This window comes from Epithele typhae (assembly GCF_022376455.1).
Source record: "Epithele typhae strain CBS 203.58 chromosome Unknown BXZ73scaffold_59, whole genome shotgun sequence".
NCBI lineage: Eukaryota > Fungi > Basidiomycota > Agaricomycetes > Polyporales > Epitheliaceae > Epithele > Epithele typhae.
In genome coordinates, this window is record NW_025954250.1 from 1,231 (window position 1) to 27,751 (window position 26,521).

The 26,521-nt window shown below is 59.4% G+C and overlaps 9 protein-coding genes across 9 annotated transcripts; 4 read left to right on the plus strand and 5 right to left on the minus strand.

Annotated features, from left to right (window-relative positions):
• Window positions 1–209: 209 nt before the first annotated feature.
• BXZ73DRAFT_52659 (MFS general substrate transporter) lies at window positions 210–1,768 on the plus strand (the record flags this gene model as incomplete). Its single annotated transcript, XM_048020853.1, has 5 exons — window positions 210–515; window positions 569–732; window positions 788–1,116; window positions 1,180–1,546; window positions 1,609–1,768. 5 exons carry the CDS (start codon window positions 210–212, stop codon window positions 1,766–1,768), a joined length of 1,326 nt encoding a protein of 441 aa, XP_047874122.1.
• Window positions 1,769–2,921: 1,153 nt separating this feature from the next.
• Window positions 2,922–3,895, minus strand: BXZ73DRAFT_80373 (uncharacterized protein; the record flags this gene model as incomplete). The annotated part of the gene is made up of 2 exons (XM_048023267.1): window positions 2,922–3,586; window positions 3,715–3,895. The coding sequence occupies 2 exons, from the start codon at window positions 3,893–3,895 to the stop codon at window positions 2,922–2,924; spliced, it is 846 nt and encodes a 281-aa protein (XP_047874123.1).
• A 1,730-nt stretch (window positions 3,896–5,625) lies between these two features.
• On the minus strand, window positions 5,626–6,388 carry BXZ73DRAFT_92096 (succinate dehydrogenase cytochrome b560 subunit; the record flags this gene model as incomplete). The annotated part of the gene is made up of 5 exons (XM_048026239.1): window positions 5,626–5,711; window positions 5,776–5,958; window positions 6,017–6,177; window positions 6,241–6,268; window positions 6,322–6,388. 5 exons carry the CDS (start codon window positions 6,386–6,388, stop codon window positions 5,626–5,628), a joined length of 525 nt encoding a protein of 174 aa, XP_047874124.1.
• Window positions 6,389–6,676: 288 nt separating this feature from the next.
• BXZ73DRAFT_104987 (amino acid permease-domain-containing protein) lies at window positions 6,677–9,719 on the minus strand (the record flags this gene model as incomplete). Its single annotated transcript, XM_048016087.1, has 21 exons — window positions 6,677–6,841; window positions 6,899–7,019; window positions 7,075–7,127; window positions 7,195–7,318; window positions 7,383–7,586; window positions 7,657–7,880; window positions 7,948–8,083; window positions 8,137–8,174; window positions 8,228–8,257; window positions 8,317–8,461; window positions 8,518–8,560; window positions 8,619–8,718; window positions 8,770–8,794; window positions 8,845–8,908; window positions 8,965–8,986; window positions 9,052–9,133; window positions 9,186–9,292; window positions 9,355–9,392; window positions 9,444–9,461; window positions 9,522–9,610; window positions 9,673–9,719. 21 exons carry the CDS (start codon window positions 9,717–9,719, stop codon window positions 6,677–6,679), a joined length of 1,875 nt encoding a protein of 624 aa, XP_047874125.1.
• An 854-nt stretch (window positions 9,720–10,573) lies between these two features.
• BXZ73DRAFT_92098 (uncharacterized protein) lies at window positions 10,574–12,386 on the plus strand (the record flags this gene model as incomplete). The annotated part of the gene is made up of 5 exons (XM_048026240.1): window positions 10,574–10,736; window positions 10,878–11,019; window positions 11,075–11,727; window positions 11,778–11,845; window positions 11,898–12,386. The coding sequence occupies 5 exons, from the start codon at window positions 10,574–10,576 to the stop codon at window positions 12,384–12,386; spliced, it is 1,515 nt and encodes a 504-aa protein (XP_047874126.1).
• A 1,972-nt stretch (window positions 12,387–14,358) lies between these two features.
• On the minus strand, window positions 14,359–15,927 carry BXZ73DRAFT_104989 (MFS general substrate transporter; the record flags this gene model as incomplete). Its single annotated transcript, XM_048016088.1, has 6 exons — window positions 14,359–14,517; window positions 14,582–14,952; window positions 15,014–15,071; window positions 15,137–15,341; window positions 15,402–15,565; window positions 15,619–15,927. The coding sequence occupies 6 exons, from the start codon at window positions 15,925–15,927 to the stop codon at window positions 14,359–14,361; spliced, it is 1,266 nt and encodes a 421-aa protein (XP_047874127.1).
• Window positions 15,928–17,927: 2,000 nt separating this feature from the next.
• Window positions 17,928–18,473, plus strand: BXZ73DRAFT_104990 (uncharacterized protein; the record flags this gene model as incomplete). The annotated part of the gene is made up of 4 exons (XM_048016089.1): window positions 17,928–17,942; window positions 18,033–18,085; window positions 18,141–18,261; window positions 18,309–18,473. 4 exons carry the CDS (start codon window positions 17,928–17,930, stop codon window positions 18,471–18,473), a joined length of 354 nt encoding a protein of 117 aa, XP_047874128.1.
• Window positions 18,474–18,759: 286 nt separating this feature from the next.
• BXZ73DRAFT_92099 (succinate dehydrogenase cytochrome b560 subunit) lies at window positions 18,760–19,507 on the plus strand (the record flags this gene model as incomplete). The annotated part of the gene is made up of 5 exons (XM_048026241.1): window positions 18,760–18,826; window positions 18,865–18,892; window positions 18,956–19,116; window positions 19,175–19,357; window positions 19,422–19,507. The coding sequence occupies 5 exons, from the start codon at window positions 18,760–18,762 to the stop codon at window positions 19,505–19,507; spliced, it is 525 nt and encodes a 174-aa protein (XP_047874129.1).
• Window positions 19,508–23,068: 3,561 nt separating this feature from the next.
• On the minus strand, window positions 23,069–24,636 carry BXZ73DRAFT_52633 (MFS general substrate transporter; the record flags this gene model as incomplete). Its single annotated transcript, XM_048020847.1, has 5 exons — window positions 23,069–23,228; window positions 23,292–23,658; window positions 23,722–24,050; window positions 24,111–24,274; window positions 24,328–24,636. The coding sequence occupies 5 exons, from the start codon at window positions 24,634–24,636 to the stop codon at window positions 23,069–23,071; spliced, it is 1,329 nt and encodes a 442-aa protein (XP_047874130.1).
• Window positions 24,637–26,521: the final 1,885 nt, after the last annotated feature.

A 26,521-nucleotide genomic window follows, 5' to 3' on the forward strand; every position in this document is an offset into this window, starting at 1 on the left:
CAGGTCTAATGCCAATCCCCGCCCGCCCATCCGTGAGCGCATCGGACGTCTCTCCGGCACGCCCTCGGTTCGATCCGTGACGTCCTCTCCGCGCTCGCTGGACGCAGCCCAGTGGGCCAGATAAATGCCCGCATTTTCTGCGGCGGCGCCCCGGTCTCCACCCTCATCCCCGCTGCCAGTCCTCCCCCAACTTCTAGACGCCGCTTGCCATGGATATCGAGAAGCTCGATATCAACGAACACACCGGGCACACACAGTCTTCCACGACCCTCTCAGACACCGCGGTGGACGCACAGAGCACACAAGCCCACTCCGTCTCCTCCCCTTTCCCGGACGGCGGTCTCCACGCGTGGCTCACTGTCCTCGGCGCCTTCCTCGCCTTGTTCTGCACATTCGGCCAGCTCAACTCCTTCGGCACCTTCCAAGCGTTTTACGCAGACCACCAGCTCCAGCACCTACCCGCCTCCACCATCTCATGGATCGGCTCTCTGCAGCTATGGGTCTTCTTCTTCTCCGTACGTGCATGGCATGCATCAGTCGTGTCCCCGTGACGCTCATTCATCTCTAGGGCGGGTTTGTCGGACGTCTGTTTGATGCGTTCGGCCCACGCCCAACCATGGTTATCGGGACTATCATTCTCGTCTTCGGCACGATGATGACCAGCCTGTCCAGCCAATACTACCAGTTCATCCTCGCACAGAGCATTCTCGTCGGAGTTGGCATTGGGGCGGTGTAAGCAGTTTGATCTCAACCGCCCCGATGCCTACTGACATGCGCTGTTCCCTAGCTTCTATCCCAGCCTGGCAGCTATCCCCACGTACTTTCAGAAGTACCGCAGCACCGCGCTCGGGATCGCCCTCGCAGGCTCCGGCGTGGGTGGAGTCGTGTGGCCAATCATGTACCAACAGCTCTTCGCCCACGTCGGTTTCGCGTGGACCGTGCGGATCACTGGCTTTGCCACGCTCGCGCTCTGTGGAATTGCCCTCGCGATGGTGTCGAGCAATCTGCCCAAGGCTCCCAAGGCCCAGCGCGAGAGCGCACCGATATTGGACTTGAAGATCTTCCGCGACTTCACGTTCATGCTCATTGTCGTCGGGAGCATCCTCATATGCCTCGGTACGCGTCTCCTTGCCAGACTACGCTTCGTTGACTCGCACTCACTCGACGCGCGCCCTGCAGGTCTCTTCATCCCCTTCTTCTACATCATCGACTATTCCACCGCCCACGGCATCGCGCCACAGACGGCCTTCTACGTGCTCTCTGTCATGAACGCAGGCGGGATCCTCGGACGCCTCGTGCCGCCCGTGCTCTCCGACACCCTCGGCCGCTTCAACATCATAATCCCCTGCGCCCTGTTCACGGGGCTGTCGATGCTCCTGTTCTGGCCCTTCGCGACGAGCCTGGTGTCGATCATGCTGTTCGCGGCGGTGTACGGCTTCTTCAGCGGGGGGTTCAACGCGCTGGTCATCCCCGTCGTCGCCCAGATCTCGGACATTCGCGAGATCGGGACGCGCATCGGCGTGCTGTATTCTATCATCTCCGTCCCGTGCGTAGTCCCTCTCCGCTTCGGTCGTTCGAGCCTGACCTGGACGCTCGCGTGCGTTGCAGAGCGTTGTGCGGAGGCCCCGCGGCAGGCGCGATCCTCAAGGCGAACGGGGGCAGCTTCCTCGGGATGATGATCCTCGGCGGGTCCGCCGTCGTCGGCGGCTCGCTCTTCCTCCTCTGGGCGCGCACGACGCTCAGCCGCCAGCTCTCCGCGCGTATATAGCGTGGCACCCGTCCGTGCCTTCTATTTTGCCCTCTCTTTCGTTCTCGTTGGGTTTTCGCGACCCCTCTCTCCATGTCCTTCCTCGCGCCCCCTCACGCTCTGTCGAATCCGCCCGTGTAAGCTGCTCTCTCCGCTGTCGTCTCGCTCTCATCCGTGCGCCCATACCCCCGCAGTGTATCCGTATCATTATTTGTAAATAACCTCCCACGCACGCACCCCTCGGCCCCGAACGAACCCCCATGTCCCCTCGTGTTGTAGACCGCTGTGCCATCTCACGATACCGCACACACAGGCTTGTGCTGTCCTCATTACAATCCCGCTTATGAGTCCACGCTGTCCCTTCCTTGCTGAATTCCTGTACATACGTACGCGCGTCGCACACTTCATTCCCTCATGACATAATGGCATGACACACTCCCAGAACCTCTCGCCGCGTGCGCGGATCCGCAGTGCGCGCACCGTCGTCCACTAGGGGTTCTTACTGTTGCGTATGATGGTAGAAGAGGTAGTTTTGGACCCTGACGTGGAGGGTTGTCTGGGGATGGACTAGGTGTTTGCGGTGGTGGGGCCGGCTGCAGCGGCCGAACCGGACAAGGGTCGCGAATGGCGGTCCTGGGGGCCCTCGCACATCTTGCGGTGTAGGAGTCCCCGCTGCGCCGTGCGTGCGTGAGCACTTCTGAGCGCACGGGCGCGCGAACGTGGTTACATGTTCTACCGTGAAATAGAGACGGTGCACCCAGATGTATAAAGGTAGTTCACGAGCGCCAGGAATATTCAGTGACCCTCCACCCACACACTCGGACGCGTCCGCGCGTCCGTCCGACCTCGCGCATCCCTCATATTAGCTGCATTCTATCTTATCATCGTATCTATCGCACCTGACTACCGGCCAATCCGCAACACATCCCCCAGTCGAGGGGAACCACACGGTGGGCAGAATCGCAGAAGAGCCGGAGCGCGGACGTTCGAGTTCGATAAACGGTGCCGAGGCGTATGTAAATGTACTACCAGGCGGCCTTAATCTCTATCGACGCCAAACTCGCCATAATATCATCAGCGTACCAATATTCGTTGATCCTGTCCGAGTCCTCCAAAATCCACGGCTCCTCGACCGGCGGATACCGGTTATATTGGTTCCACGGACCGTGAGTTTTCATCCACCGCGGATGGCCTGCACCTTTCCGCCTGCCTGTGCGATTCGTGGGGCCAACGGCGGAAAGTCGCTCCGTATGATCTGCACCTTCTCCCCCTCGCAGTACACGAACTCCGCAGAGACCATGACCGGACGGCCTCCGTCCCTGCGAAGCACGGCGCGACCGTTGAGCAGCCTCCGCCATCCACTTACCATCTTGGACCGATCATGGCACCCCCGCCGCCCGAAGTCGATCACGACGGCGCGGAGTGCAGGGCACAGCGCGGGCGAGGGCGCGGCGAGGGCGTCGAGGAGCGGCGCCAGGACGACGGTGAACACACGGGGTTCGATGCCCACCGTCTCGTACGCCTCGCTGAAGTCGACCACCAGCGTCTCCAAGAGCGGCATGTGCTCCAACAGCCGCACGAAGGCAGAGCCGTCGTCCTGGAGTCGGTCCCACTCTTCATCCTCGAAGCGGACGCGGAACTCGGTGAGAGCCGGGAAGAGGGGCGGGTGTGCGAGGTCGTGGCCTATTACCGGGATCGGCGCCTCGATGTTCGTGTCCGCGGTGTCCTGCGTGGCGAACAGTCTTCCATGTGGTCGCATGGATTCCGATGGATCTGAGGGGCCGTCGGTGAGGATCTCGTTGTAACCCCAGTGGAAGCAAACACAGATCCGTGTGGCGCCTGGAGGAGAGGACGTATATGTTCGGTAACAGGGTGTATGTTGCGAGAAGTGGGTTCTATGATGTGAACGTGTGCGCGAGTGGGGAACGAGAGGTGTTGAAACAGGTGGCGTACAAAGTCCCACTCACACTCGGAGAGGCTGAGGATGCGTAGATCTTCCAGCACCGTACCACCCTGTACGTGTTCTGGTGCTTCGTCGGCGGTATGGAGCATCGAGGATAAGAACAGATACACGATTTTGGTGAGGAGGCGATCAGCTGCAAGAGGTCTTGAAGGCGTGGACCCCGAAGCCGAATTTGATGTGAACATGAGTGAGTTGGGGTAGGGGTCTGGAGAGTGGTATGTTCATGTGAGCGAGGGCAAGGGCGCGTAGTTGTGATCCCGTGTTTCCGATGAAGTCGTCGTCGGTGAGGATGTAAGGCTTATTTTCGCCGTAAATTGGCGACTGCAAGGTGAGACTTTTGAGAAGAGGCGCCTCTAGAGGGAACAGGGTGTCAAAGCAAACTTGTATTATCTTTCTTTCGCCGCTCTCCGCATCGACTCGGAGGTTGACTATTCGAGCTTTAACTTGAGCATCAATCATCCTCAGGCTTGCACTGTCAGGTATGACGAGTAGAGACACTGGGGAGGAGTGGAGCGTTCGACGCAGTGTCGAAACCACTCATTCGAGGAATTTGAATGGAGGAAGGACCAGAAATGGGAAGCGGTCTGTATCGTTTGATGCCACGCCCGACAAACACGTGAGAGTCCGAGCAGTGTCTTCATACGAGACCGCTCTGAGACCTGACTTCTTCGCCGACCAACATTGTAGATCCATATGCTTCGCGAAGAGATTTTCGAATGGAAGGAGAGCGAGCTCGCATATGCTGAGGAACAGTTCTTCCGGGAGTTGGTTGATCTTCGCTCGTGAGTTCACCTCAGCCAGTATAGGTCCGGACACGTGTGAGTGGAGTGTGCACAGCTGCCGTCCAGGTAAATTTAAGCACATCACGAGTACAGAAGGACACCACTGACGTCTGCAATGCTGGCAATAATCGCATCAGTCTCCTCCGGACTTTACCACACTGTCTGCGAGCGCTCACCTCAATGTGGACAGGTCAATTGAGGTGTGTAGTTCCCGGTATCGTCTCGTAACGCTCTGAAGAGGCGACTCCATGGCGAATGAGGTGAGGAGAAGAGGCACCGTGGTGATCGTGGTGAGCGACAAAGGAGTCCGAGTGGCCACACGTCGCCGTCCACAACGTCTATCTTATCTTATCTAGCTACCATGTTCACATCGGTGCGATCGACGACACCTGCCTGGCTGTTCGCCAACTCCCACTTGGTACAAACTCACTATTCACAAGCCGGTTTTGGGCGGTCGAGAGGACCATCGACGGCGAAAGAGAGCGATTTCATGCACATCGCGGTGGGGAATCTCGCCAGAGTTGTACCGTTTCCGATCCGAACAATGAGGGTTGCAGGGAGACTTGGGGAAGCGCATCAGGGGAGTTTGAGAGTCGACGGCGTAATCGTTGTTCGCGCGGATGATGTAAAAGAAGGGCCAGGTGATAGGAATGAGCATAAGTACGGAAATCGGTTGGATTGCGAATCTGCGACGCATCAATTGCACGCCCGGGCGATCCATTGCACGCTGCGTGCGATATGTTTTTGGTCTGTGGATGGATAGAAACTCGAATAAGCTTGCGGCGCATGCACTTGTAGACTTCCAAAGCAGAGCAGTCAATGGCTCTCCCGGTGAGCCCCTATGGGGCCGGGGTTGTGCATAATCTAGGGGGTACGTAATGCATCACCACCCTCGTCGCTGTATGCTTCCACGGCAGCACGCGCACCCTGACACGGTGCTAAAGCATGGCCTTGGTCCCAACCACCGTTTGGAAATGGCTCGTAAGTACCAGGCCGTCGGGATGTTGAGGCCAACACCGATGAAAGCGGTTGGATGTCCTGCGACCATCGGCATACAATGGCAAGCACGGCCGGCACAAACGCGTAGTAGAGTTACACGAACGCCGAAGCATTGTATTGCGCGAAGACGACAATCACATCATGACCAGCGCGACAGTGGAGACCGCAGTGCCCGCAAGAACGGCGTACCCGGTCGAGTACGCGCCCTTGACTGTCATGACTGTCCCCCGAAAAGGCGCATGAGGAACGCAGTGCATGCACGCCAGAAGACAAGGAGGACTCACACTTGTTCATGTCCCACGCCAAGTGCCTGATACCGTTCAGGGAGTGGAATGCGAAGGGCGCAGCGAGGATCGTCTTGCCCGCGATCTTGACGGCCTCGGGCATGCTGCCGACAAACTCGATGACGTGCGCGGAGTCGAAGGTGCCGGGCGCGACGAGGTAGGCGAGCGAGAAGCCGTACAATACTGCCCGCCCGCGTTCAGCGCCGTGGTACGGTATAAGAACTTGAAAGCTGTTACTCACGGACGCTGAGACCGACGCCGGTCCCTCGGTTGACGATGGACGCGACCCATGTGAGCTGGGGCTGGTAGATGGTGAAATGGGGGCTCGATGGGCGGAGGAGGCGTTGCTTGTTCAGGATCTCCTGGGCAGCGGAGGGGGGAAGGGACTCGGTCTGGATGGTGCTGGCGGTCGAGAGCATGAATGAGCACGAGAAAGTCGGCGCATATAGGCAGCCGGGGACTCACCGGCGGGCAACAACGTTGCGGAGGGCGACTAGAGGGGGGGCGTGAGCGTGACGCAGGGCGCGTAGGAGAGCAAGAACGCACCATTTCTGGGCCTGAGAGCCGCCTGCCTGAGGGCGGGACCAAGACCGACGGCGCGGGCGGAGAGCATGGTGGGCGGAGGGGAGAAGGAGGTGTGCACGTCGAGCTCGTCGACGCGGGCGTTGTCGGCGCTCGGACTCGGACGCCCCTCGGCCGTGGGCCCAAAACGGCCGCGCCGTGATTGGCTGCCGCACATGTGATTCGCCCCGGACTCAGTTCTGTCGCCGTCAACCTCCGCAGGGATTGTCCGCTCATTACTTCTGGTACAAGTTGCGCATACATACCTGCACTGATGAACTGGTATACAGGAATATATCGGGGGGTCCAACTACAGAGCATCTCAAATACCACCCCCGCCTTAGATTACCATCAACCAAGCTAGGAATCGCTCCAGGAACCCAGTTGTCACGTACTCTTGCGGCGGTGGAGGAACATGCCCGCGGAAGAAGGTCATCTTATCCAATGGCATCATCTCCGTCTGCTTAATGAGCTTGTACCCGAATGTAAGCAGGACAAAGATAGGCTGGCCGAAGAGAGTCATGAGCCGGTAACCATCACGGACTGAACGTGAGATACGTACCAGTGGGATATATGACGAAAGGAACACTGAGACGGGTTGAGAGATCCTCTGGCTAGCGTCGTATGGAATGCTGTCGGAAAGCGTTTCCGCCACTTTCCATCCGTTGTGCACGAAAACAGACCTGCGAGCCAGTGAGTGGCGTGGTCCAAGAAGATCCTGCAGTCGCGTGAACATACCAGCCATTCGTGAAGAGAACGAGTATGCACATCCCGAAAGCGTACCATGCGAGCTAGGGGCGGCAAACCAAATGTACGTTAGCACCTTCCGCAGGCGAACGCGAACGCGAAGCGGCTCACGTATGGCTGCCCCCACTGCCGATGGATCTTGATCTGCTTTATCTGCGCCCTGGCCTCCTCCGCCTCGGGAGAAGTGTCCGCCGCCTTGAACCTCTTCTCGTAATACACCGTCCCCTGGTGCCATCTGAGGCACATTATCATCGTGAGCCACGCTACTCAGAGCCGAGAGTCGACACACGACGACGCACCGGATGTACGTGTACAGCATCCCCGCCCACGACTGCAGCGACGCCACGCTCGCCACGGAGACGAGCCAGTTGAACACCGTCGCCGCGCTGCCCGTGTTGTAGCTCAGGAACGTGAGGAGCCCGACGGACGCGCTCGCGAGCACGCTCGCGAGCGGCATCACGTACATCGGCTCGCTCCGCGGCACGACCTCCTCCCCGTGGGCCCTTCGCCCGGGGCCCGGGAGTTCGAGTGCAGCGGAAGCGGGACCTCGATGATAGACTCCCCCGTGTCGACTCCGTGTCCGAGTCGAGCTCGGAGTCGGACGCGTACGAGGCGGATGAGTCGGACTGGGCGGAGTGCACGGCGCGCGGGCGCGGGTAGCGGAAGAGGTGGGCGAGGAAGGTGGGCGCGTGGCCGCGGCGGGCGAGGAAGAAGAGGAAGCGGGAGGAGATGTAGATGTCCGAAGACGCGGCGGACCACGCGGAGACGAGGATCGCGGCGTTCAGCACGTCAGGGAGCTGCGCGCCGGGGCGAGATAAAAGTCAGCGCTAGCTGATGCGTGAGGTCAGGTCGACAGAGACGTACGACTTTCCATCCGGCACGTTTGAAGGCGATGACGAACGGGGAAGAAGCGCCGTTCTGGACGTCGGAGTTGAGGTCGCCGTCGTTAGCAGGGACGAGAAGGCCTGCCGCGAGGATGCCTCCTACGTAGAAGAGTGTGCTTCAGGCAGGGTCAGCTGGGGTTTATCGGTTGGAGTTGCACCAACAACACACATTCGAATCCATACTTTCCGTAGAGCACGCGGGACGTTCTGAATGACATGCATCAACATAAGCTAGAGTGACGGGAACTGATGAGGTTCACCCTTGAAGCATCTATGACTTCCCCGGCAGCCTGCCATCGCGCAGCAGGTGAGATTAAGGACTATAACGCAGTTCAACCGCATCACGTACGATACCAGGGACCTCGGAGCCAAAGAAAGAGAACGATGCTTGCATGATCACGGCGTAGAAGCCCAAGAAGCGGCCCAGTGCGCCGCCGATACCAAGATATTCTTTCGCAAAAGGCTGTTCAATCCAGTTGTGGAGTCCAATGACCCTAGATACGTGGGTCACTCAAATACTGGACTGTAGCAGATTAGTTCAAGTACTCACCCTTGATGGGATGCACCCAAGTCGATAAGAAGGCAAGATATAACTGAAACTGGATCAAAACAGTTCTTACGATGACGGCAGCAATGCGAAAATACTCGTACCGGTAACCACGATAGTGAGTACTTTCAAGAACGACAAGTAGAATTCCATTTCACCATAAACTCTGGATGGAAAGCAGTTGATAATTGTCGCCACCAGCAGCTGCCGGATATGAGACTTGGAAGGGCGAGAACTTGGGACTTGAACGCTTACAAACATGCCAGAAACGACCATCACGCTGGCCGAAATGTGAGGGAACGAATTCAACTAGGTATCAGGTATACGTACAGAGGTGTGGAGAGTGTCTTGTCCCAATAACCGATCACGAGTGCCGCGGCAGTGATCTCGGCGGCTGACCATATGTTGTAAGTTGGCAGATGCAGGGAAACGTGGAAGCAACGGGCGTACGCAAAGTGACACTCCAGTTATACTGTGGTCGCAATTAGTTCTCCGCAACAATATATTATATCAGGGGCAATAATATGTTGCACTCACCCATGCCGCCCAACCTAACGAGAACCCGAGCGCAGGATCGACATAAAGGTCTGCCAGGCCAACCACACCGCCCACGTTGGGTCTGGAGTATGCTCGTGAGACAATTTTCATGGTCTTGTGCCGAAAAAACTTACAAGAAGGCAATCATCTCACCCACAGAGGTGCACAGGCAATAAACCACGCTGCCCACGATCATGTATCCTATGAGAGCGCCGATTGGACCTCCGTTTTTGAGCGCTTCCTGGAGCCATGCACCAACTTTCAGCAGCGGAACGAGGGCAAGGCTCAGCCGTGTGGTCTTACCGCAGAGCCCAGGAACAGGCCGGTTCCAATGACACCGCCTATATTGGAACTTAGCACGCAGAGCGAGAGTCTGATGCAGACAAACGTACCAATGGATATCATTCCGACTGCACCCGCAACGTGAGCTCTAGATCGAGTGGCACCACAATGAACCAATGAGACGATACGCACTGTGCCTCCGAGATAGTTGGGGCGGTAGGTCGGTCTTGATTCGCTCCCATCTGTGTTGGAAGCGGAGGATACGTTCTCGTTGCTCCTGAAAGCGCGAGCGTGAAGGTCGACACGGGGGTTTCCTTGAACTCTACGCGCTTCTGATACCCTGCGGGCCGCTCTCGCAAGTGTGCGGCATTGAAGGTAGCAGCCATCGTCGCGACGACCCTAAGAGAAGAAAGATGAGTTGGTGAGCAAAAACGGGCCCGAGTGCGTGCAAGGCAGGTCCAAGCCAGCTACTTGGGTGGAGGCAATAAAGAGCGATGCACGGAGTCGTCACCCTGCGGTGAAAGCTCTATCAGTCAGTGTGGGGCACGGGAGCGAGCGCCTGGTGTCAGCTGGGATATGAACAGCTGCACGGGTTCGCGCAGCCGATGTACGTATGTCCGACAGGCAGTCGGAGATTCAGGAACGGTTCACGCACTGGCACTTATCTAGCCTAACTCGGGCTTGGCTGAGCTCCTTGAAAGTTCATATCCATATGCAACATACAGGGACCATCTGAAGCCAGACGGCCGGTCAGGTTCCACGAAATGCCTGGCAGCTGGCATGGGTCCTGTGAATGAGACGAGGAGGCTGAAGGGAAAACCGCCGGTTCGCCGTGCTCCACGTGGGAGTATTGGAAGATTGACGCCCACAGGAGTCAGCGATAACGGGCAGCACTTGCACAGGTCACCTTCAAGTGGGTCACCGCGCACAGTGGGAGACGAGGTATCACAACACTGCCCTCTGAAACGCGGTGCAACTCGCCTTTTTGAGTACTAAGGAAAGACATGGTGAAAGGTCCGTGATGATTTGGTGATGGTACTCTGCTCTGATAGTTGCCTAGTGTGGATGCCACTCGGAGGCACATCGCTCCCGCCCACACCCGAGCCTTCCGCTTCAGTCTCTGGGATCAAACCAATCACTTTAAAGACAGCCGGTGGCGCGTACCCAGTCCTTTCTCTCTCTCCTCCTATCCCTCGCACCTCAGCTTCATCCTTCACCCCCATGTTCTGACACGCAGTCAATGTGGTGTAACCAAACCCTTCAAGTCCTCCAAGACTCTTCCTTGGCCGCCGCCATCTGTTCCGTCTCAGAGAGCAGTGAACAATGTACGGCTATTTGCCCCAATCCGGACCTGTCAGGAATAGGCGTTCGCGTCGCTTTCTATCTCCAGAGTTTCTTGAACAGTAAGTGTCATGCGCTGACCTTTTCGCATGCCCGATGAAAGCAAGGACTGTCCTGGACCCCGCTGGTGTACGAGGACTTGGGCGTGCTATGGTGGTCTCGAACGTCTCTTCATCGCACCCACACGCTGACCCGCCTTGCAGCTCTCTTGGTCATTTTCTCGCGTACGGATTCGGTGCCCAGCACTTGGGCCGCTACGCTCCTCACCGGCGCGCTCGTCATTGCGGCCATAGTCCAGAAAGTCAACGGGACGATCACGCTGCATCATGCCATTCTGACCATGAAGTAAGTGGTGCCCTCGCTGCTTGCAGTCCCCTTACCAATGCGTCTCGCTGCGCAGTTTTGCCACCATCTCTTGCATCGGCTCTCTCGCGGTCGCCCCCACCTTGTCCATCTGGCGGCTCACCCCGAAAGAGTACTACAAGCAACAGCTGTCCCGAGACGTGCTCGAAGACGACGATGCGGACGCCCAACAGCGCATGATTGGACAGGCAGTTGAAGAGATCACTGTCCGGCACCGGAAGCGCATCGCGCGCGCCCAAAGTCGACAGCGCGTCATCCTCGCCCTCGCGCTCCTCACCCAGGTCGTCCTCCAGTGGGCGTGGGGCATCGTGCTCTTCGTGTCGCCGTCGTACAGCCAGAGGAACTGCTCGGGGGAGACGCGCCTCGTCTTCTTCGTCGCCGCGACCTTCACCGCGCAGGACCTCAACGACCACATGGGAATCTGGGTCACTTGGTTGCTGTTCTCTCTCGGAATCACAATGTTCATGACCATCATGCTCGCGCTGAGCAGTCCCACCCGTGCTCGCCCGTCACCCGCGTCTTCCATCGCGACGTTCAGGTCGACGTCCACTGGGCCAACGCACACGCCGGTGTACAGACAAGTCCTCGAAGGCGTGTGGAGGTCAATACCGACGTGGCATGACAAGTCTGCCCAGAAGATCTTCTGGTACAACGTTCTCTCCGTTTTCCTATGGCTGGCCTACATCATAGGTGCGTCCTTCCTTCCCGTCCGTCCCCAGCGCTGCTCATATCCCATCTAGCGACCGAGCGACAGATCCAAGAGAACTGCCTGTTCCAGGGCGAGAACGTCATCAGCAGCTTCGGCCAGGTAAGCCTCGTCCTCCCTCCGCTCGCCGCCTCCTAACGCCGCCTCGCCCCAGATCACCGCTCTCCTCCTCTCGCTCGCCCCAATCTGGTCGCTCACCGTCGCGCTCTACAAGTGGCCCGCGCTCCAGCGCCGCCTCGAGCGCCAGCGACGGCGCGAGCTCCTCCGGCGGCACTCCCTCCCCACCATCGTCCTCCCCATCACCACGGTCGCCGCCCCCGGCTTCGGAGCCCCTGACATCGGGCTCGACCAAGGACACCTCTCCCCGCACGCCTCCCCCGACTGCGACGGGGACGGCGGGGCTTCGAGCGCGCGAACGAGCACGAGCGACCTGAGCGCCGCGCCGTCCAGTCCCCCTGGCGTGGTCATCCCGCCGCCCACGGGCACGGTCGGCGCGCACGGGGACCGCGAGCGTGCACGCGCGCCGCGGCGCCGCGGCCCTCGACGGCGGCACGCGGTCGCGCCCACGCTGGACGTGGTGCTCCCGCGCACGCCGACGTTCGAGTGGCGGGAGATGGAGACGTTCCCCGGTCCGTCCCGCTGAGCGTGGGCCGGGGGACGCCGCGGTCTCTCGATTTTGGACTTTTCCGTTCACACATGTTCGCGCCGCGCCTCCTGTTCGCAGTCGCGCCCGCCCAGAGAGCGGGCGCGAGTTCTGGCGGGGCGCGTTCTTCTGCTTCGGATTCTTCTTGGAGAATGTATCTGTATTCATGATCATACGTGCACCATTCTTTGCCCATATACCTAGACACGACCTCGTGTAGAACTATCATCTGTACTCCGAATATTAATGCTACCACATTGCTCCGTGCCCCGGGATGATCCTCCGAAATGCAGCGTGTCGCTCAACGCCAAAACCGGCCTGTAATTCGCATCTGCAACATCTCGAGATATCCGACTTCCTCTGAACAATCGAAGCTGGTGGACGCTTCTGAGGACCGGGGCGCGCGCCCACCAATCAATTGTGTCTCCCATAGCCAGGTCCGTCCCACGCGCACGCCACGGGAAGTCGTTCGCCCTTTCGCGACTGGACATCTGCATGCACTGAACCGAAAGGTGGCCGCCGCGGGGCGCGGTATTTGGCAGATGGTCGTAGTGGCGCACGTCGTCTGTGTGTACAGTGTGTGTGCGCGCGCCAGTATTTGGATGCACCGCGCAGGCACGACCGTACGAGGAGGGCCCTGCTGGCGGGCTCGAGCGACTCGAGCGGACGATCGCGAAGTTCCACGCGCAAGAGTCAGCGCTTCAGCGCGGCTCGTCATAACATAACCGGGACCTCCCGTATGTTCCTCTGGTGGCGTACATAAGTCCGCGACACGAGCGTGGGTTCCATGAATTCAATTGGTCTGGCGCTGACGCCCCCGGCCTGCGCGGACACCCCGGATGCAGAGGGCCCGAGTGCGCAGGTCGCCGGTCAGGGACGCTGCGCCCGTGCGCGGACGGTGGGCGGGTGTCCGCGTGTGTCTACGGATAGAACGCGAATCGGGGCTCGGCGCGTCCTCCTTGAAGACACCGAAGGCGACGTGCGACCGGCGGGTAAGTAAGTATGTGCGAAAGAATCGGCGTCCGGCCGAGGACAGTCGCGCTTCGCGCCCGGACCGGACGCGGGCCGGCGAGCGGGAGCAGCGGTGCGGAAAGTTCGGAGAGTGTGTCACACGACGGGAAAGGCCAGATGGGAAGCGCCGGAGTAGGACTTTCACCAGGCTGAGGCCATGTTCCATGTCACGGTCACGGCCTTTGTCTGGTGTGCGCAACACCAGACAAAGACCAGGAATCATGGTCACACCATGGTCTCAACCTGGCCTTCGTCAGTCTCGGCTCCAGACGCTCTAACGCCGCGCGCCCAACACACTCCTGAGAAATCTACCTTTTTGCGGTTCTCGTTCCCTCCTGATTTGGTGCTCCCTCCCTCCACGCTCTATTATATAATCACCTTACATCGAGGCCAGGCTGAGACCATGGTGTGACCATGATTCCTGGTCTTTGTCTGGTGTTGCGCACACCAGACAAAGGCCGTGACCGTGACATGGAACATGGCCTCAGCCTGGTGAATGCCCTGTTTCGGCGTTTACCATCTGGCCCTTCCCGTCGTGTCATGTCATTACGGCGTGAGTGAACGAAGCGTGCGACGTGCGTACGTATGTAGATGAAATGTGGCAAGCGACAGCGCGGACTCGTGAGCGGCATTATAGTGAGGATGGCGTAGGCGACGTGCAAAATGATTACACGGAGACAAGACATGCGGTCTACAACATGAGGAGACACGGGGGTCGTACGAGGGGGCGGCGGGAGTGCGCGGGGGTAAATTACAAATAAAGATACGGATACACTGCGGGATATGGGGCGTGCACGGATGAGAGCGAGACGACAGCGAAGAGAGCAGCTTACACAGGCAGATTCGACGGAGCATGAAGGGGCGTGAAGAGAGACACGGAGACACAGGGCACAAAAGCCCAGCCAGAATGGAAGAGAGCGCAGAATAGAAGGAGCAAAGCGAGACGCGCGACGGTGCCGCACTATACCCGCGCGGAGAGCTGGCGGTCGAGCGTTAAGCGCGCCCAGACGAGGAAGAGCGACCCGCCGACGACGGCCGACCCGCCGAGAATCATCATCCCGAGGAAACTGCCCCCATTCGCCTTGAGGATCGCGCCCGCGCGGGGCCTCCACACAACGCTCTGTAACGCACGAGTCCAGGTCAGCCTCGAGCGACCAGGCACAGCGACAGGGCCAGGGGATTACGCACGGGACGGAGATGATGGTATACAGCACGCCGACGCGTGTGCCGATCTCGCGAATGTCCGAGATCTGGGCGACGACGGGGATGACCAGCGCGTTGAACGCCCCGCTGAAGAAGCCGTACACCGCCGCGAACAGCATGATCGCGACCAGGCTCGTCGCGAACGGCCAGAACAGGAGCATCGACAGCCCCGTGAACAGGGCGCAGGGGATTATGATGTTGAAGCGGCCGAGGGCGTCGGAGAGCACGGGCGGCACGAGGCGTCCGAGGATCCCGCCTGCGTTCATGACGGAGAGCACATAGAAGGCCGTCTGCGGCGCCACTCCGTGGGCGGTGGAATAGTCGACGATGTAGAAGAAGGGGATGAAGAGGCCTGTAGGGCGCGCGCGGAGTCAGTGCGGGCTGACGAAGTGTAGGGGTAACGAGACGCGTACCGAGGCAGACGAGGATGCTCCCGACGATGACGAGCATGAAGGTGAAGTCGCGGAAGATCTTCAAGTCCAACATCGGTGCGCTCTCGCGCTGAGCCTTGGGGCCTTGGACAGATTGCTCGACACCATCGCGATGGCGATCCCGCAGAGCGCGAGTGTGGCAAAGCCAGTGATGCGCACGGTCCACGCGAAACCGACGTGCGCGAAGAGCTGTTGGTACATGATCGGCCACACGACTCCGCCCACGCCGGAGCCTGCGAGGGCGACCCCGAGCGCGGTGCTGCGGTACTTCTGAAAGTACGTGGAGATGGCTGCCAAGCCGGGATAGAATCTGAGGAACGGCACATGTCAGTTCCCGGAGGACGTGAGCACTTGACACCGCACTGCTTACACCGCCCCAATGCCGACTCCGACGAGGATACCTTGTGCGAGGATGAACTGGTAGTATTGGCTGGACAGGCTCGTCATCATCGTGCCGAAGACGAGAATGAGAGTTCCGATGATCATGATTGGCCGTGGGCCAAACGCATCAAATAGGCGTCCAACAAACCCGCCCTTGATATGAATGAGCACGACAGACACACGAGTCATGCATGTCAGGCACGTACGGAGAAGAAGAAGACCCATAGCTGCAGAGAGCCGATCCATGAGATCGTGGAGGCAGGCAGGTGCTGGAGCTGGTGGTCTTCGTAAACCGCTTGGAATGTGCCGAATGAGTTGAGCTGGCCGAAGGAGCAGAACAAAGCGAGGAAGGCGCCGAGGACAGTGAGCCACGCGTGGAGACCACCGTCCGGGAATGGGGAGGAGACGGAGTGGGCTTGTGTGCTCTGTGCGTCCACCGCGGTGTCCGAGAGAGTCGCGGAAGACTGTCTGGGCCCGGTATACTCGTTGATATCGACCTTCTCGATGTCGGTCATGGCGAGCGGTGGGGGAGCGGAGATGAGAGGACCGCCTGTGGGGACGAGGAGGGAGGGCGCGCGGGGGCGGTGACAGAAAATGCGGGGATTTTATCTGGGCGCGAGCTGTGCGCCGGACTGCGTCCAGCGACCGCGGAGAGGACGTCATGGAGCGAACCGAGGGCGATCCGGAGAGACAACCGGCGATGACTCGGGGCAGGGACGGGGCGGCCGGGCGGCTGGAGATTGGCATTAGACGGGCAGCGCCTTGTCGGATTCCATTCCGAGAGCGTTGCATTTCAGCGCGGCGGGGGGCGCCAGGTGGGGGGCGGGAAGGGGGAAGGTCAAGGAATGGAGGACGATTGGTGCAACTCCGCGAACGGCGGGGCGAACTCAGCCAGTCAATCTGCCACCGGTGGGAACGACGCAGCCATTGACAAAAGCCGCGCCTCGCCGGGAACGCACTTACGGCCTGCTTCTGCGGGTTCTTGGCGCTACGCTCGCATCGCGGGCAAGCGACCTCCCGCGTCCGGAGGAAGGTGGCCACAACATCACCAACCGCTGAACCGTCTCTTGCCGCGGCGTCCGAGGTGGCCCATGTTCATAGGCTCGCGATGTTGCGTGAGGGGTGTCAATTATGCTTGGAATTTGGAGTACGCGTCGAGGAAGCGATGGTGAGGAGGACAGCCCGCACGCTGGCTGAAGTCACTTTGACTCAAACTTTGACGAGGGCGAGAGACGGTGTGGATGGTGACCAAGGCAGAGCCACCCGAGATTGAGATCCGCTCACCGCACCCGGCTTCACCTGGCGCCACGTCCCGGCGCCAATCGCTCTTGCTCTTTGCTTTATACTTACCACCTAGGACGAGTTCCCTCAAGACACTGCACGAGACATGGCTCAGAGAGCAAGACATCCGGAGGGAAATAAGGCCCATGTTCTAGCTGCTCAACACCGCCCGCTGCTCGTCCCACATCTCTGGTCTCGCTAACTTAGTCACCTCCTGGTGGCATACGGCTTGTACCGCCCCCATCCACACCAGCAATTTGTCAATCGCGCTTGCAAGCTCGTCGTGGCATCCCTCTGTCGGTGCACGCAAACGCGCAAGTGTTGCTCCACGCGCAGGCCACGCTCTCCGGCTACTAACCGTGCCCTCCCGCCCCGGGGTATATGAAACTTACCGCGACACACGGAAGCCTCAAATGCGCCGGTCTGATTGTGCGCTCAACACGAAGCGACGCCGCGGGCATGCCGGACTTTTCACCACAACTCGGATCCGTGGCCCAGTGCGCGAACACGGGATCCATCACCTGACAAGGTGGAGGACGGCACGCCACGGGTCGGCCTGCGCGATGTCGACGCTGCGGTTCTCCGTGGGTCCGCCCCGTCTCGGAGGGGCGAAGAGCGCATCATCTTGGCAACCCCCGGCGCCCCGAAGTGCACGAAAACGAACACGGGTTGTGGCGGTCTTCTTCGAACGTGTCCATCCTGCACCCATTCCCCGACCAATGCACCCATTAGGTACTCGGGCAACGCGCAATGGACGTGGTTGTCTTGATGCTACCAAGCAGTGACTGAGCGCGATCCCCCGACGCCGTAAGTACCTCCGATGGACTTCGGCGTACACTTGGCCAGGATCTGGCGGCATGGCATACAGATGGGTAAATACTTACTCCAGCATGCACATTTAGATCCTCGAGTCCGAACGGAGAGAGCACCACGTCCCCCCTTGAAGCAGCACTAATGCTGACGTCCGACGGGCTCGGTGAAGCCTTTGACTGGGCTGTCCTCTGGGCTATGTGCAGTGCTGGTTTATCATGTGTTCTGGTTGGGCATGCGTATCTTCGGCGCAGGTCTAGGAATTCAGGGCGCGATCTGACCCTGTACTGTCGAGGTGGACATGTTGATGTGCTTCTCACGCTACGGACGCGGGTGTGCATCTTGATGATGTTGCCCGAGACGGCGTGGTGGGAGTATATGTCGGAGATGGGGACGGACGAGGAGAGCACGGAGGGGGAACATGATGGAGGTGCTAAAGGTTGGTGGGGGCGGCCATACGTGAGCCCCTTCGCGTTCGCGTTCGCCTCAGGCGGAGGGTGCTGACGTACACTTATTTGGCCGCTCCTAGCTCGCGTGGTACGCTTTCGGGATGTGCATACTCGTTCTCTTCACGAGTGGCTGGTATGTTAGCGCGACTGCAGGGTCTTATTGGACCATGCCACTCACTGGCTCGCAGGTCTGTTTTCGTGCACAACGGATGGAAGGTCGCGGAAACACTTTCTGACAGCAGTCCGTACGACGCTAGCCAGAAGATATCTCAACCCGTCTCAGTGTTCCTTTCGTCGTATATCCTACTGGTACGTCTCACGCTGTGATGGTTACCGGCTCATGACTCTTTGGCTAGCTAATCTTTGTTCTACTTACATTCGGGTACAAGCTCATCAAGCAGACGGAGATGATGCCATTGGATAAGATGACCTTCTTCCGCGGGCATGTTCCTCCACAGCCGCAAGAGTACGAGCCTACTGGGTTCCTAGAGCGATTCCTAGCTTGGTTGATGGTAATCTAAGGCGGGGGTGGTATGCGAGATGCTCTGTAGTTGTACCCCCCGATATATACCCGCATACAACCCATCTATCAGTGCAGTTATGTGTAAAACTTGTGCCAGACGTGCGCCATCGCGAGGGGTCCGCTGCGGACTCGGAGGTAGACGGCGCTGTCGGGGCCCAAATGAGGGGCGAATCACATGCACGGCAGCCAATCACGGCGCGGCCGATGGGCGTCCGAGTCCGAGCGTCGACAACGCGCGCGTCGACAAGCTCGACGAGCACGCCTCCTTCTCCCCTTCGCCCACCATGCTCTCCGCCCGCGCCGTCGGTCTTGGTCCCGCCCTCAGGCAGGCGGCTCTCAGGCCTAGAAATGGTGCGTTCTTGCTCTGCGTCACGCTCACGCCCCTCTAGTCGCCCTCCGCAACATTGTTGCCCGCCGGTGAGTCCCTGGCTGCCTATATGCGCCGACTTTCTCGTGCTCATTCATGCTCTCGACCGCCAGCACCATCCAGACCGAGTCCCTTCCCCCCTCCGCTGCCCAGGAGATCCTGAACAAGCAACGCCTCCTCCGCCCATCGAGCCCCCATTTCACCATCTACCAGCCCCAGCTCACATGGGTCGCGTCCATCGTCAACCGAGGGACCGGCGTCGGTCTCAGCGTCCGTGAGTAACAGCTTTCAAGTTCTTCTACCGTACCACGGCGCTGAACGCGGGCGGGCAGTATTGTATGGCTTCTCGCTCGCCTACCTCGTCGCGCCCGGCACCTTCGACTCCGCGCACGTCATCGAGTTCGTCGGCAGCATGCCCGAGGCCGTCAAGATCGCGGGCAAGACGATCCTCGCTGCGCCCTTCGCATTCCACTCCCTGAACGGTATCAGGCACTTGGCGTGGGACATGAACAAGTGTGAGTCCTCCTTGTCTTCTGGCGTACATGTACTCCGTTCCTCATGCACCTTTTCGGGGGACAGTCATGACAGTCAAGGGCGCGTACTCGACTGGGTACGCCGTTCTTGCGGGCACTGCGGTCTCCACTGTCGCACTGGTCATGATGTGATTAGTCGTCTTCGCGCAATGCAATGCTTCGGCGTTCGTGTAATTCTACTACGCGTTTGTGCCGGCCGTGCTTGCCATTGTATGCCGATGGTCGCAAGACATCCAACCGCTTTCATCGGTGTTGGCCTCAACATCCCGACGGCCTAGTACTTACGAGCCATTTCCAAACGGTGGTTGGGACAAAGGTCATGCTTTAGCACCGTGTCAGGGTGCGCAGTGCGTGCTGCCGTGGAAGCATACAGCGACGAGGGCGGTGATTGCATTACGTAACCCCCTAGATTATGCACAACCCCGGCCCCATACTAGCGGTTCACCGGGGAGAGCCATTGACTGCTCTGCTTTGGAAGTCTACAAGTGCATGCGCCGCAAGCTTATTCGAGTTTCTTACCCATCCACAGACCAAAACATATATCGCACGCAGCGTGCAATGGATCGCCCGGGCGTGCAATTGATGCGTCGCAGATTCGCAATCCAACCGATTTCCGTACTTATTGCTCATTGCCGTATCACCTGGCCCTTCTCTTTATACATCATCCGCGCGAACAACGATTACGCCCGTCGACTCTCAAACTCCCCTGATGCGCTTCCCCAAGTCTCCCTGCAAACCCTCATTGTTTCGGATCGGAAACGGTACAACTCTGCGAGATTCCCCACCGCGATGTGCATGAAATCGCTCTCTTTCGCCGTCGATGGTCCTCTCGACCGCCCAAAAAACCGGCTTGTGAATAGTGAGTTTGTACCAAGTGGGAGTTGGCGAACAGCCAGGCAGGTGTCGTCGATCGCACCGATGTGAACATGGGTAGCTAGATAAGATAAGATAGACGTTGTGGACGGCGACGTGTGGCCACTCGGACTCCTTTGTCGCTCACCACGATCACCACGGTGCCTCTTCTCCTCACCTCATTCGTCATGGAGTCGCCTCTTCAGAGCGTTACGAGACGATACCGGAACTACACACCTCAATTGACCTGTCCACATTGAGGTGAGCGCTCGCAGACAGTGTGGTAAAGTCCAGAGGAGACTGATGCGATTATTGCCAGCATTGCAGACGTCAGTGGTGTCCTTCTGTACTCGTGATGTGCTTAAATTTACCTGGAACGGTAGCTGTGCACACTCCACTCACACGTGTCCGGACCTATACTCGCCGAGGTGAACTCACGAGCGAAGATCAACCAACTCCCGGAAGAACTGTTCCTCAGCATATGCGAGCTCGCTCTCCTTCCATTCGAAAAATCTCTTCGCGAAGCATATGGATCTACAATGTTGGTCGGCGAAGAAGTCAGGTCTCAGAACTGGTCTCGTATGAAGACACTGCTCGGACTCTCACGTGTCTGTCGGGCGTGGCATCAAACGATACAGACCGCTTCCCATTTCTGGTCCTTCCTCCATTCAAATTCCTCGAATGAGTGGTTTCGACACTGCGTCGAACGCTCCAGCTCCTCCCCAGTGTCTCTACTCGTCATACCTGACAGTGCAAGCCTGAGGATGATTGATGCTCAAGTTAAAGCTCGAATAGTCAACCTCCGAGTCGATGCGGAGAGCGGCGGAAGAAAGATAATACAAGTTTGCTTTGACACCCTGTTCCTCTAGAGCGCCTCTTCTCAAAAGTCTCACCTTGCAGTCGCCAATTTACGGCGAAAATAAGCCTTACATCCTCACCGACGACGACTTCATCGGAAACACGGGATCACAACTACGCGCCCTTGCCCTCGCTCACATGAACATACCACTCTCCAGACCCCTACCCCAACTCACTCATGTTCACATCAAATTCGGCTTCGGGCCCACGCCTTCAAGACTCTTGCAGCTGATCGCCTCCTCACCAAAAATCGTGTATCTGTTCTTATCCTCGATGCTCCATACCGCCGACGAAGCACCAGAACACGTACAGGGTGGTACGGTGCTGGAAGATCTACGCATCCTCAGCTCTCCGAGTGTGAGTGGGACTTTGTACGCCACCTGTTTCAACACCTCTCGTTCCCACTCGCGCACACGTTCACATCATAGAACCCACTTCTCGCAACATACACCCTGTTACCGAACATATACGTCCTCTCCTCCAGGGCGCCACACGGATTTGTGCCTTCTTCCGCTGGGATTACAACGAGATCTTCATCGACGGCCCCTCGGATACATCGGAATCCATGCGACCGCGTGGAAGACTGTACGCCACGCAGGAGAACGCGGACACGGACGTCGACTCGGCGCCGATCCCGGTGATAGGCCACGACCCCGCACACCCGCCCCTCTTCCCGGCTCTCACCGAGTTCCACGTCCGCTTCGAGGGTGATGAGTCGGACCGACTCCAGGACGACGGCTCGACCTTCGTGCGGCTGTTGGAGCACATGCCCCTCTTGGAGACGCTGGTGGTCGACTTCAGCGAGGCGTACGAGACGGTGGACATCGAACCCCGTGTGTTCTCCGTCGTCCTGGCGCTGCTCCTCGACGCCCTCGCCGCGTCCTCGCCCGCGCTGTGCCTTGCACTCCGCGCCGTCGTGATCGACTTCGGGCAGCGCAGGCGCTGTGATCGGCCTGAGCTCAACAGGGGATGGCGGAGTCTGCTCGACGGTCGCGCGGTGCTTCGTAGGACGGAGGCCGTCCGGTCATGATCTCTGCGGAGTTCGTGTGCTTCGATGCGGCGAAGGTGCATATCATGCGGAGCGACTTCCCGCCGTTGGACCCGATGAATCGCACGGGCAGGCGGGACGGTGCAGGCCGTCCGCGGTGGATGAAAACACACGGGCCGTGGGACGAACGTAACTGGTATCCGCCCCTCGGGGAGCCGTGGCTTTTGGAGGACTTGGACGGGATCGGAGAATACTGGTATGCCGACGGTATCATGGGCGAGTTTGGTCACGTCGATAGGTATTAAAGCCGCCTAGGGGCACGTACGTGTCGACGCCGTTTGTCGAAATCGAACGTCTGCCTCGTTCTTCTGGCTCACTCGCCCGCGAGATGTGCGAGGTCCACCGGTACCGCCGTTCGCCCGTCCCCCCACGTCGGCCTTCCGACCGTCATATGCGGCAGTGAAAAGCCCTTGTGGACCGTGCGGTTGACGGCGTGCGGATCCACGCGCGCGTCCTGTGCGCTTCGCGCTCGGACCACGCGCGCGGCGAGAGGTTCTGGGAGGGTGTCATGTCATTATATCATGAGTGAATGAAGTGTGCGACGCGCGTACGTGAAAGCGACAGCGCGAGCTCGTAAGCGGCATTATAAAGAGGATAGCACAGGGTTTGTGGAATATGGTGCGATGGCACAGCAGTCTACAACACGAGGAGAGATGGGGATTCGTACGGGGCCGAGGGGAGCGTGAGGGGGAGGTAATTTACAAATAATGATACGGATACACTGCGGGGGTATGGGCGTACGGGTGAGAGCGAAACGACAGCGGAGAGAGCAGCTTACACGGGCGGATTCGACAGAGCGTGAGGGGCGCGAGGAAGGACATGGAACGAGAACGGAAGAGAGGGCAACGAGAACGGAAGAGAGGGCAACGAGAACGGAAGAGAGGGCAACGAGAACGGAAGAGAGGGAAAAATAGAAAACGCGGACGGGTGCCACGCTATATACGCGCGGAGAGCTGGCGGCTGAGCGTCGTGCGCGCCCAGAGGAGGAAGAGCGAGCCGCCGACGACGGCCGACCCCCCGAGGATCATCATCCCGAGGAAACTGCCCCCGTTCGCCTTGAGGATCGCGCCCGCGGCAGGGCCTCCGCACAACGCTCTGCAACGCACGCGAGAGTCCAGGTCAGCCTCGAACGACCGAAGCGGAGAGGGGACTACGCACGGGACGGAGATGATAGAATACAGCACGCCGATGCGCGTCCCGATCTCGCGAATGTCCGAGATCTGGGCGACGACGGGGATGACCAGCGCGTTGAACCCCCCGCTGAAGAAGCCGTACACCGCCGCGAACAGCATGATCGACACCAGGCTCGTCGCGAAGGGCCAGAACAGGAGCATCGACAGCCCCGTGAACAGGGCGCAGGGGATTATGATGTTGAAGCGGCCGAGGGTGTCGGAGAGCACGGGCGGCACGAGGCGTCCGAGGATCCCGCCTGCGTTCATGACGGAGAGCACGTAGAAGGCCGTCTGTGGCGCGACGCCGTGGGCGGTGGAATAGTCGATGATGTAGAAGAAGGGGATGAAGAGACCTGCAGGGCGCGCGTCGAGTGAGTGCGAGTCAACGAAGCGTAGTCTAGCAAGGAGACGCGTACCGAGGCATACGAGGATGCTCCCGACGACAATGAGCATGAACGTGAAGTCGCGGAAGATCTTCAAGTCCAATATTGGTGCGCTCTCGCGCTGGGCTTTGGGTTTCTTGGACAGATTGCTCGACACCATCGCGAGGGCGATTCCACATAGCGCGAGCGTGGCGAAGCCGGTGATCCGCACGGTCCACGCGAACCCGACGTGAATGAAGAGCTGTTGGTACATGATTGGCCACACGACTCCACCCACGCCGGAGCCTGCGAGGGCGATCCCGAGCGCGGTGCTCCGATACTTCTGAAAGTATGTGGGGATAGCTGCCAGGCTGGGATAGAAACTGCGGGACAGCCCGTGTCAGTACGCGTCGGACACGAGCGGTGGACATCAAATTGCTCACACAGCCCCAATGCCGACTCCAACGAGGATACCTTGTGCGAGGATGAACTGGTAGTATTGGCTGGACAGGCTGGTCATCATTGTGCCGAAGACGAGAATGAGAGTTCCGACGACCATGATTGGCCGTGGGCCGAACGCATCAAATAGACGTCCAACAAACCCGCCCTTGAGATGAATGAGCGTCACGGGCACACGAGTCATGCATGCCAGGCACATACGGAGAAGAAGAAGACCCATAGCTGCAGAGATCCGATCCATGAGATGGTGGAGGCGGGCAGGTGCTGGAGCTGGTGGTCTGCGTAAAACGCTTGGAAGGTACCGAAGGAGTTGAGCTGGCCGAAGGAGCAGAACAAGGCGAGGAAAGCGCCGAGGACAGTGAGCCACGCCGGTAGACCACCGTCCGGGAAAGGGGAGAAGACGGAGTGGGCTTGTGTGCTCTGTGCGTCCACCGCGGTGTCGGAGAGTGTCGCGGAAGACTGTCTGGGCCCGGTATACTCGTTGATGTCGACCTTCTCGATGTCGGTCATGGCGGGCGGCGTCTAGTTGGGGGAGGGGGGTGGAGAGGAGGGAGAGCGGGGCGCGGTGGTAGAAAATGCGGGGATTTTATCTGGGCGCGAGCTGTGCGCCGGACTGCGTCCAGCGACCGCGGCGAGGACGTCATGGAACGAGCCGAGGGCGATCCGGAGAGACGTCCGGCGATGGGTCGGGGCAGGCGGCTGGGGATTGGCATTGGACGGGCAGCGCCTTGCCGGATTCGAGTCCTCGAGCGTTGCATTTCAGCGCGGCGGGGCGCAGGCGGGGGGCGGGAAGAGGGACGGTCAGAGAATGGGGCGCGATAGGTCCGCGAACGGCGGGGCGAATCTGCCAGCTGTGGGAACGTCGCCGCCATCGACAAAGCCGCGCCTCGCCGGGGACGCAGAGAGGATCGAGGATGGGCAAGCGACCTGTGCCGCTTCAGCAGTATTTCCGAGTCGTCCGGAGGAATGTGGCCGTAACATCACCCGTCTCTTGCCACGTCCGACTCGACGATCCACGTTCGCAGGCTCGCGATGTTGCGTGACCCAATTGTACTTGGAGCTCGAGGAAGCGATGGCGAGGAGGACGGCCCGCGGCGGATGGTGTGGCCACGATGGTTGTGGCAGGACTTTGACGGAGAAGGCAGAGCCACCGCGCGCGGCCGCGCCCCGCTTCTGTCGGCGCCACGGGGCCAGGCGCCAACTGCGCTTGCTTCTTCCCTCCTGCCCGGATGAGTTCACCCAAGAGACTGCACAAGATATGGACCACAGAGCGAGAAGCATGCTGTGGATGCGGCCCATGTTCTACCTGTCCGACACCGCCGCTGCCCGTTTTGTGGTCTCACTAACTGCGTCGCCTTCCATGCTGACTGTACCGCCCTCAGCCACATCTTGTCACAATTGCGCTTGTAAAGCTCGTCATGGAACCCCTCCGTTGACGCCGCTCCGGATGCATTGCTCGACCTCGTGGTGATGGTGCGCGCAAAAGCGCAAGTTGGACGGTTTGCTCCTGCACGCGGTCCGGCTACAAACCGTGCACCTCCGCCCCGGGGTATATGAAACTTACCGGCGAACAGAAGCCTCGAATCCACCGGTTCCATCGCGCGCTCACCGCGAAGCGACGCCGCGAGCAAGCCGGACTCTCTCGGATCCGCGCGCGCGGCCAGCGCGCGAACACAGGATCCATCACCTGACAAGGTGGAGGACGGCACGCCAAGATATCGACGTTGCGGTTTGTGCGGGTCCGCCCCACGTCGGAGGAGCACAGAGCGCATCATCATGGCAACCCCGGCGCCCCGAAGTGCACGAAAGCGAACACGAGGCCATCTCCGTCGCATCCTTCGAACGAAGCGATCCACCTCCATCCCAGAGAGTGCCACAGTTCAACCTCTGTTATTGAGCCTCGCGCGCGCACAGTTCCGCGTTCCGCGCGAGTTCGTCCGGAGGCAACGTCAATTCCCGGCTCACCCCCGGTATGTAACACTCAAGTACAGTCAAACCCCTCATAGTGCATACCCCTCGGGAAGGCCCCCGAGGTATGCGTTATGTGGGGGTATGCAGTATGAGAGAAGCGCTCATCGTGGGAGACCCATTGACGCCCTTCTGCAGGGCGCCCTTTTGGCTGCTGGCGCGCGCATTAATCCTCACGCGCGCATTCCTCGTGCGCACATTCCTCCCGTTTGTTATCTGACCTCGCCCCCCCTACATAGCCTACATACGAGTGAAGTAATCAATGACTGCGAGATGATTTCCCCAGCCTGAAGAGAAGCTTGAAGGGCCGTTTGGCGCTCTTTCATCCACTTCTCGAGGACAGCAAGGCCGGATTAGAGGAGGGCGAGAGGGATATAGGGAGCATTGCGGAGGCAGGGAGAGGTGGCCGGGGGTGGGATCAAGTCGT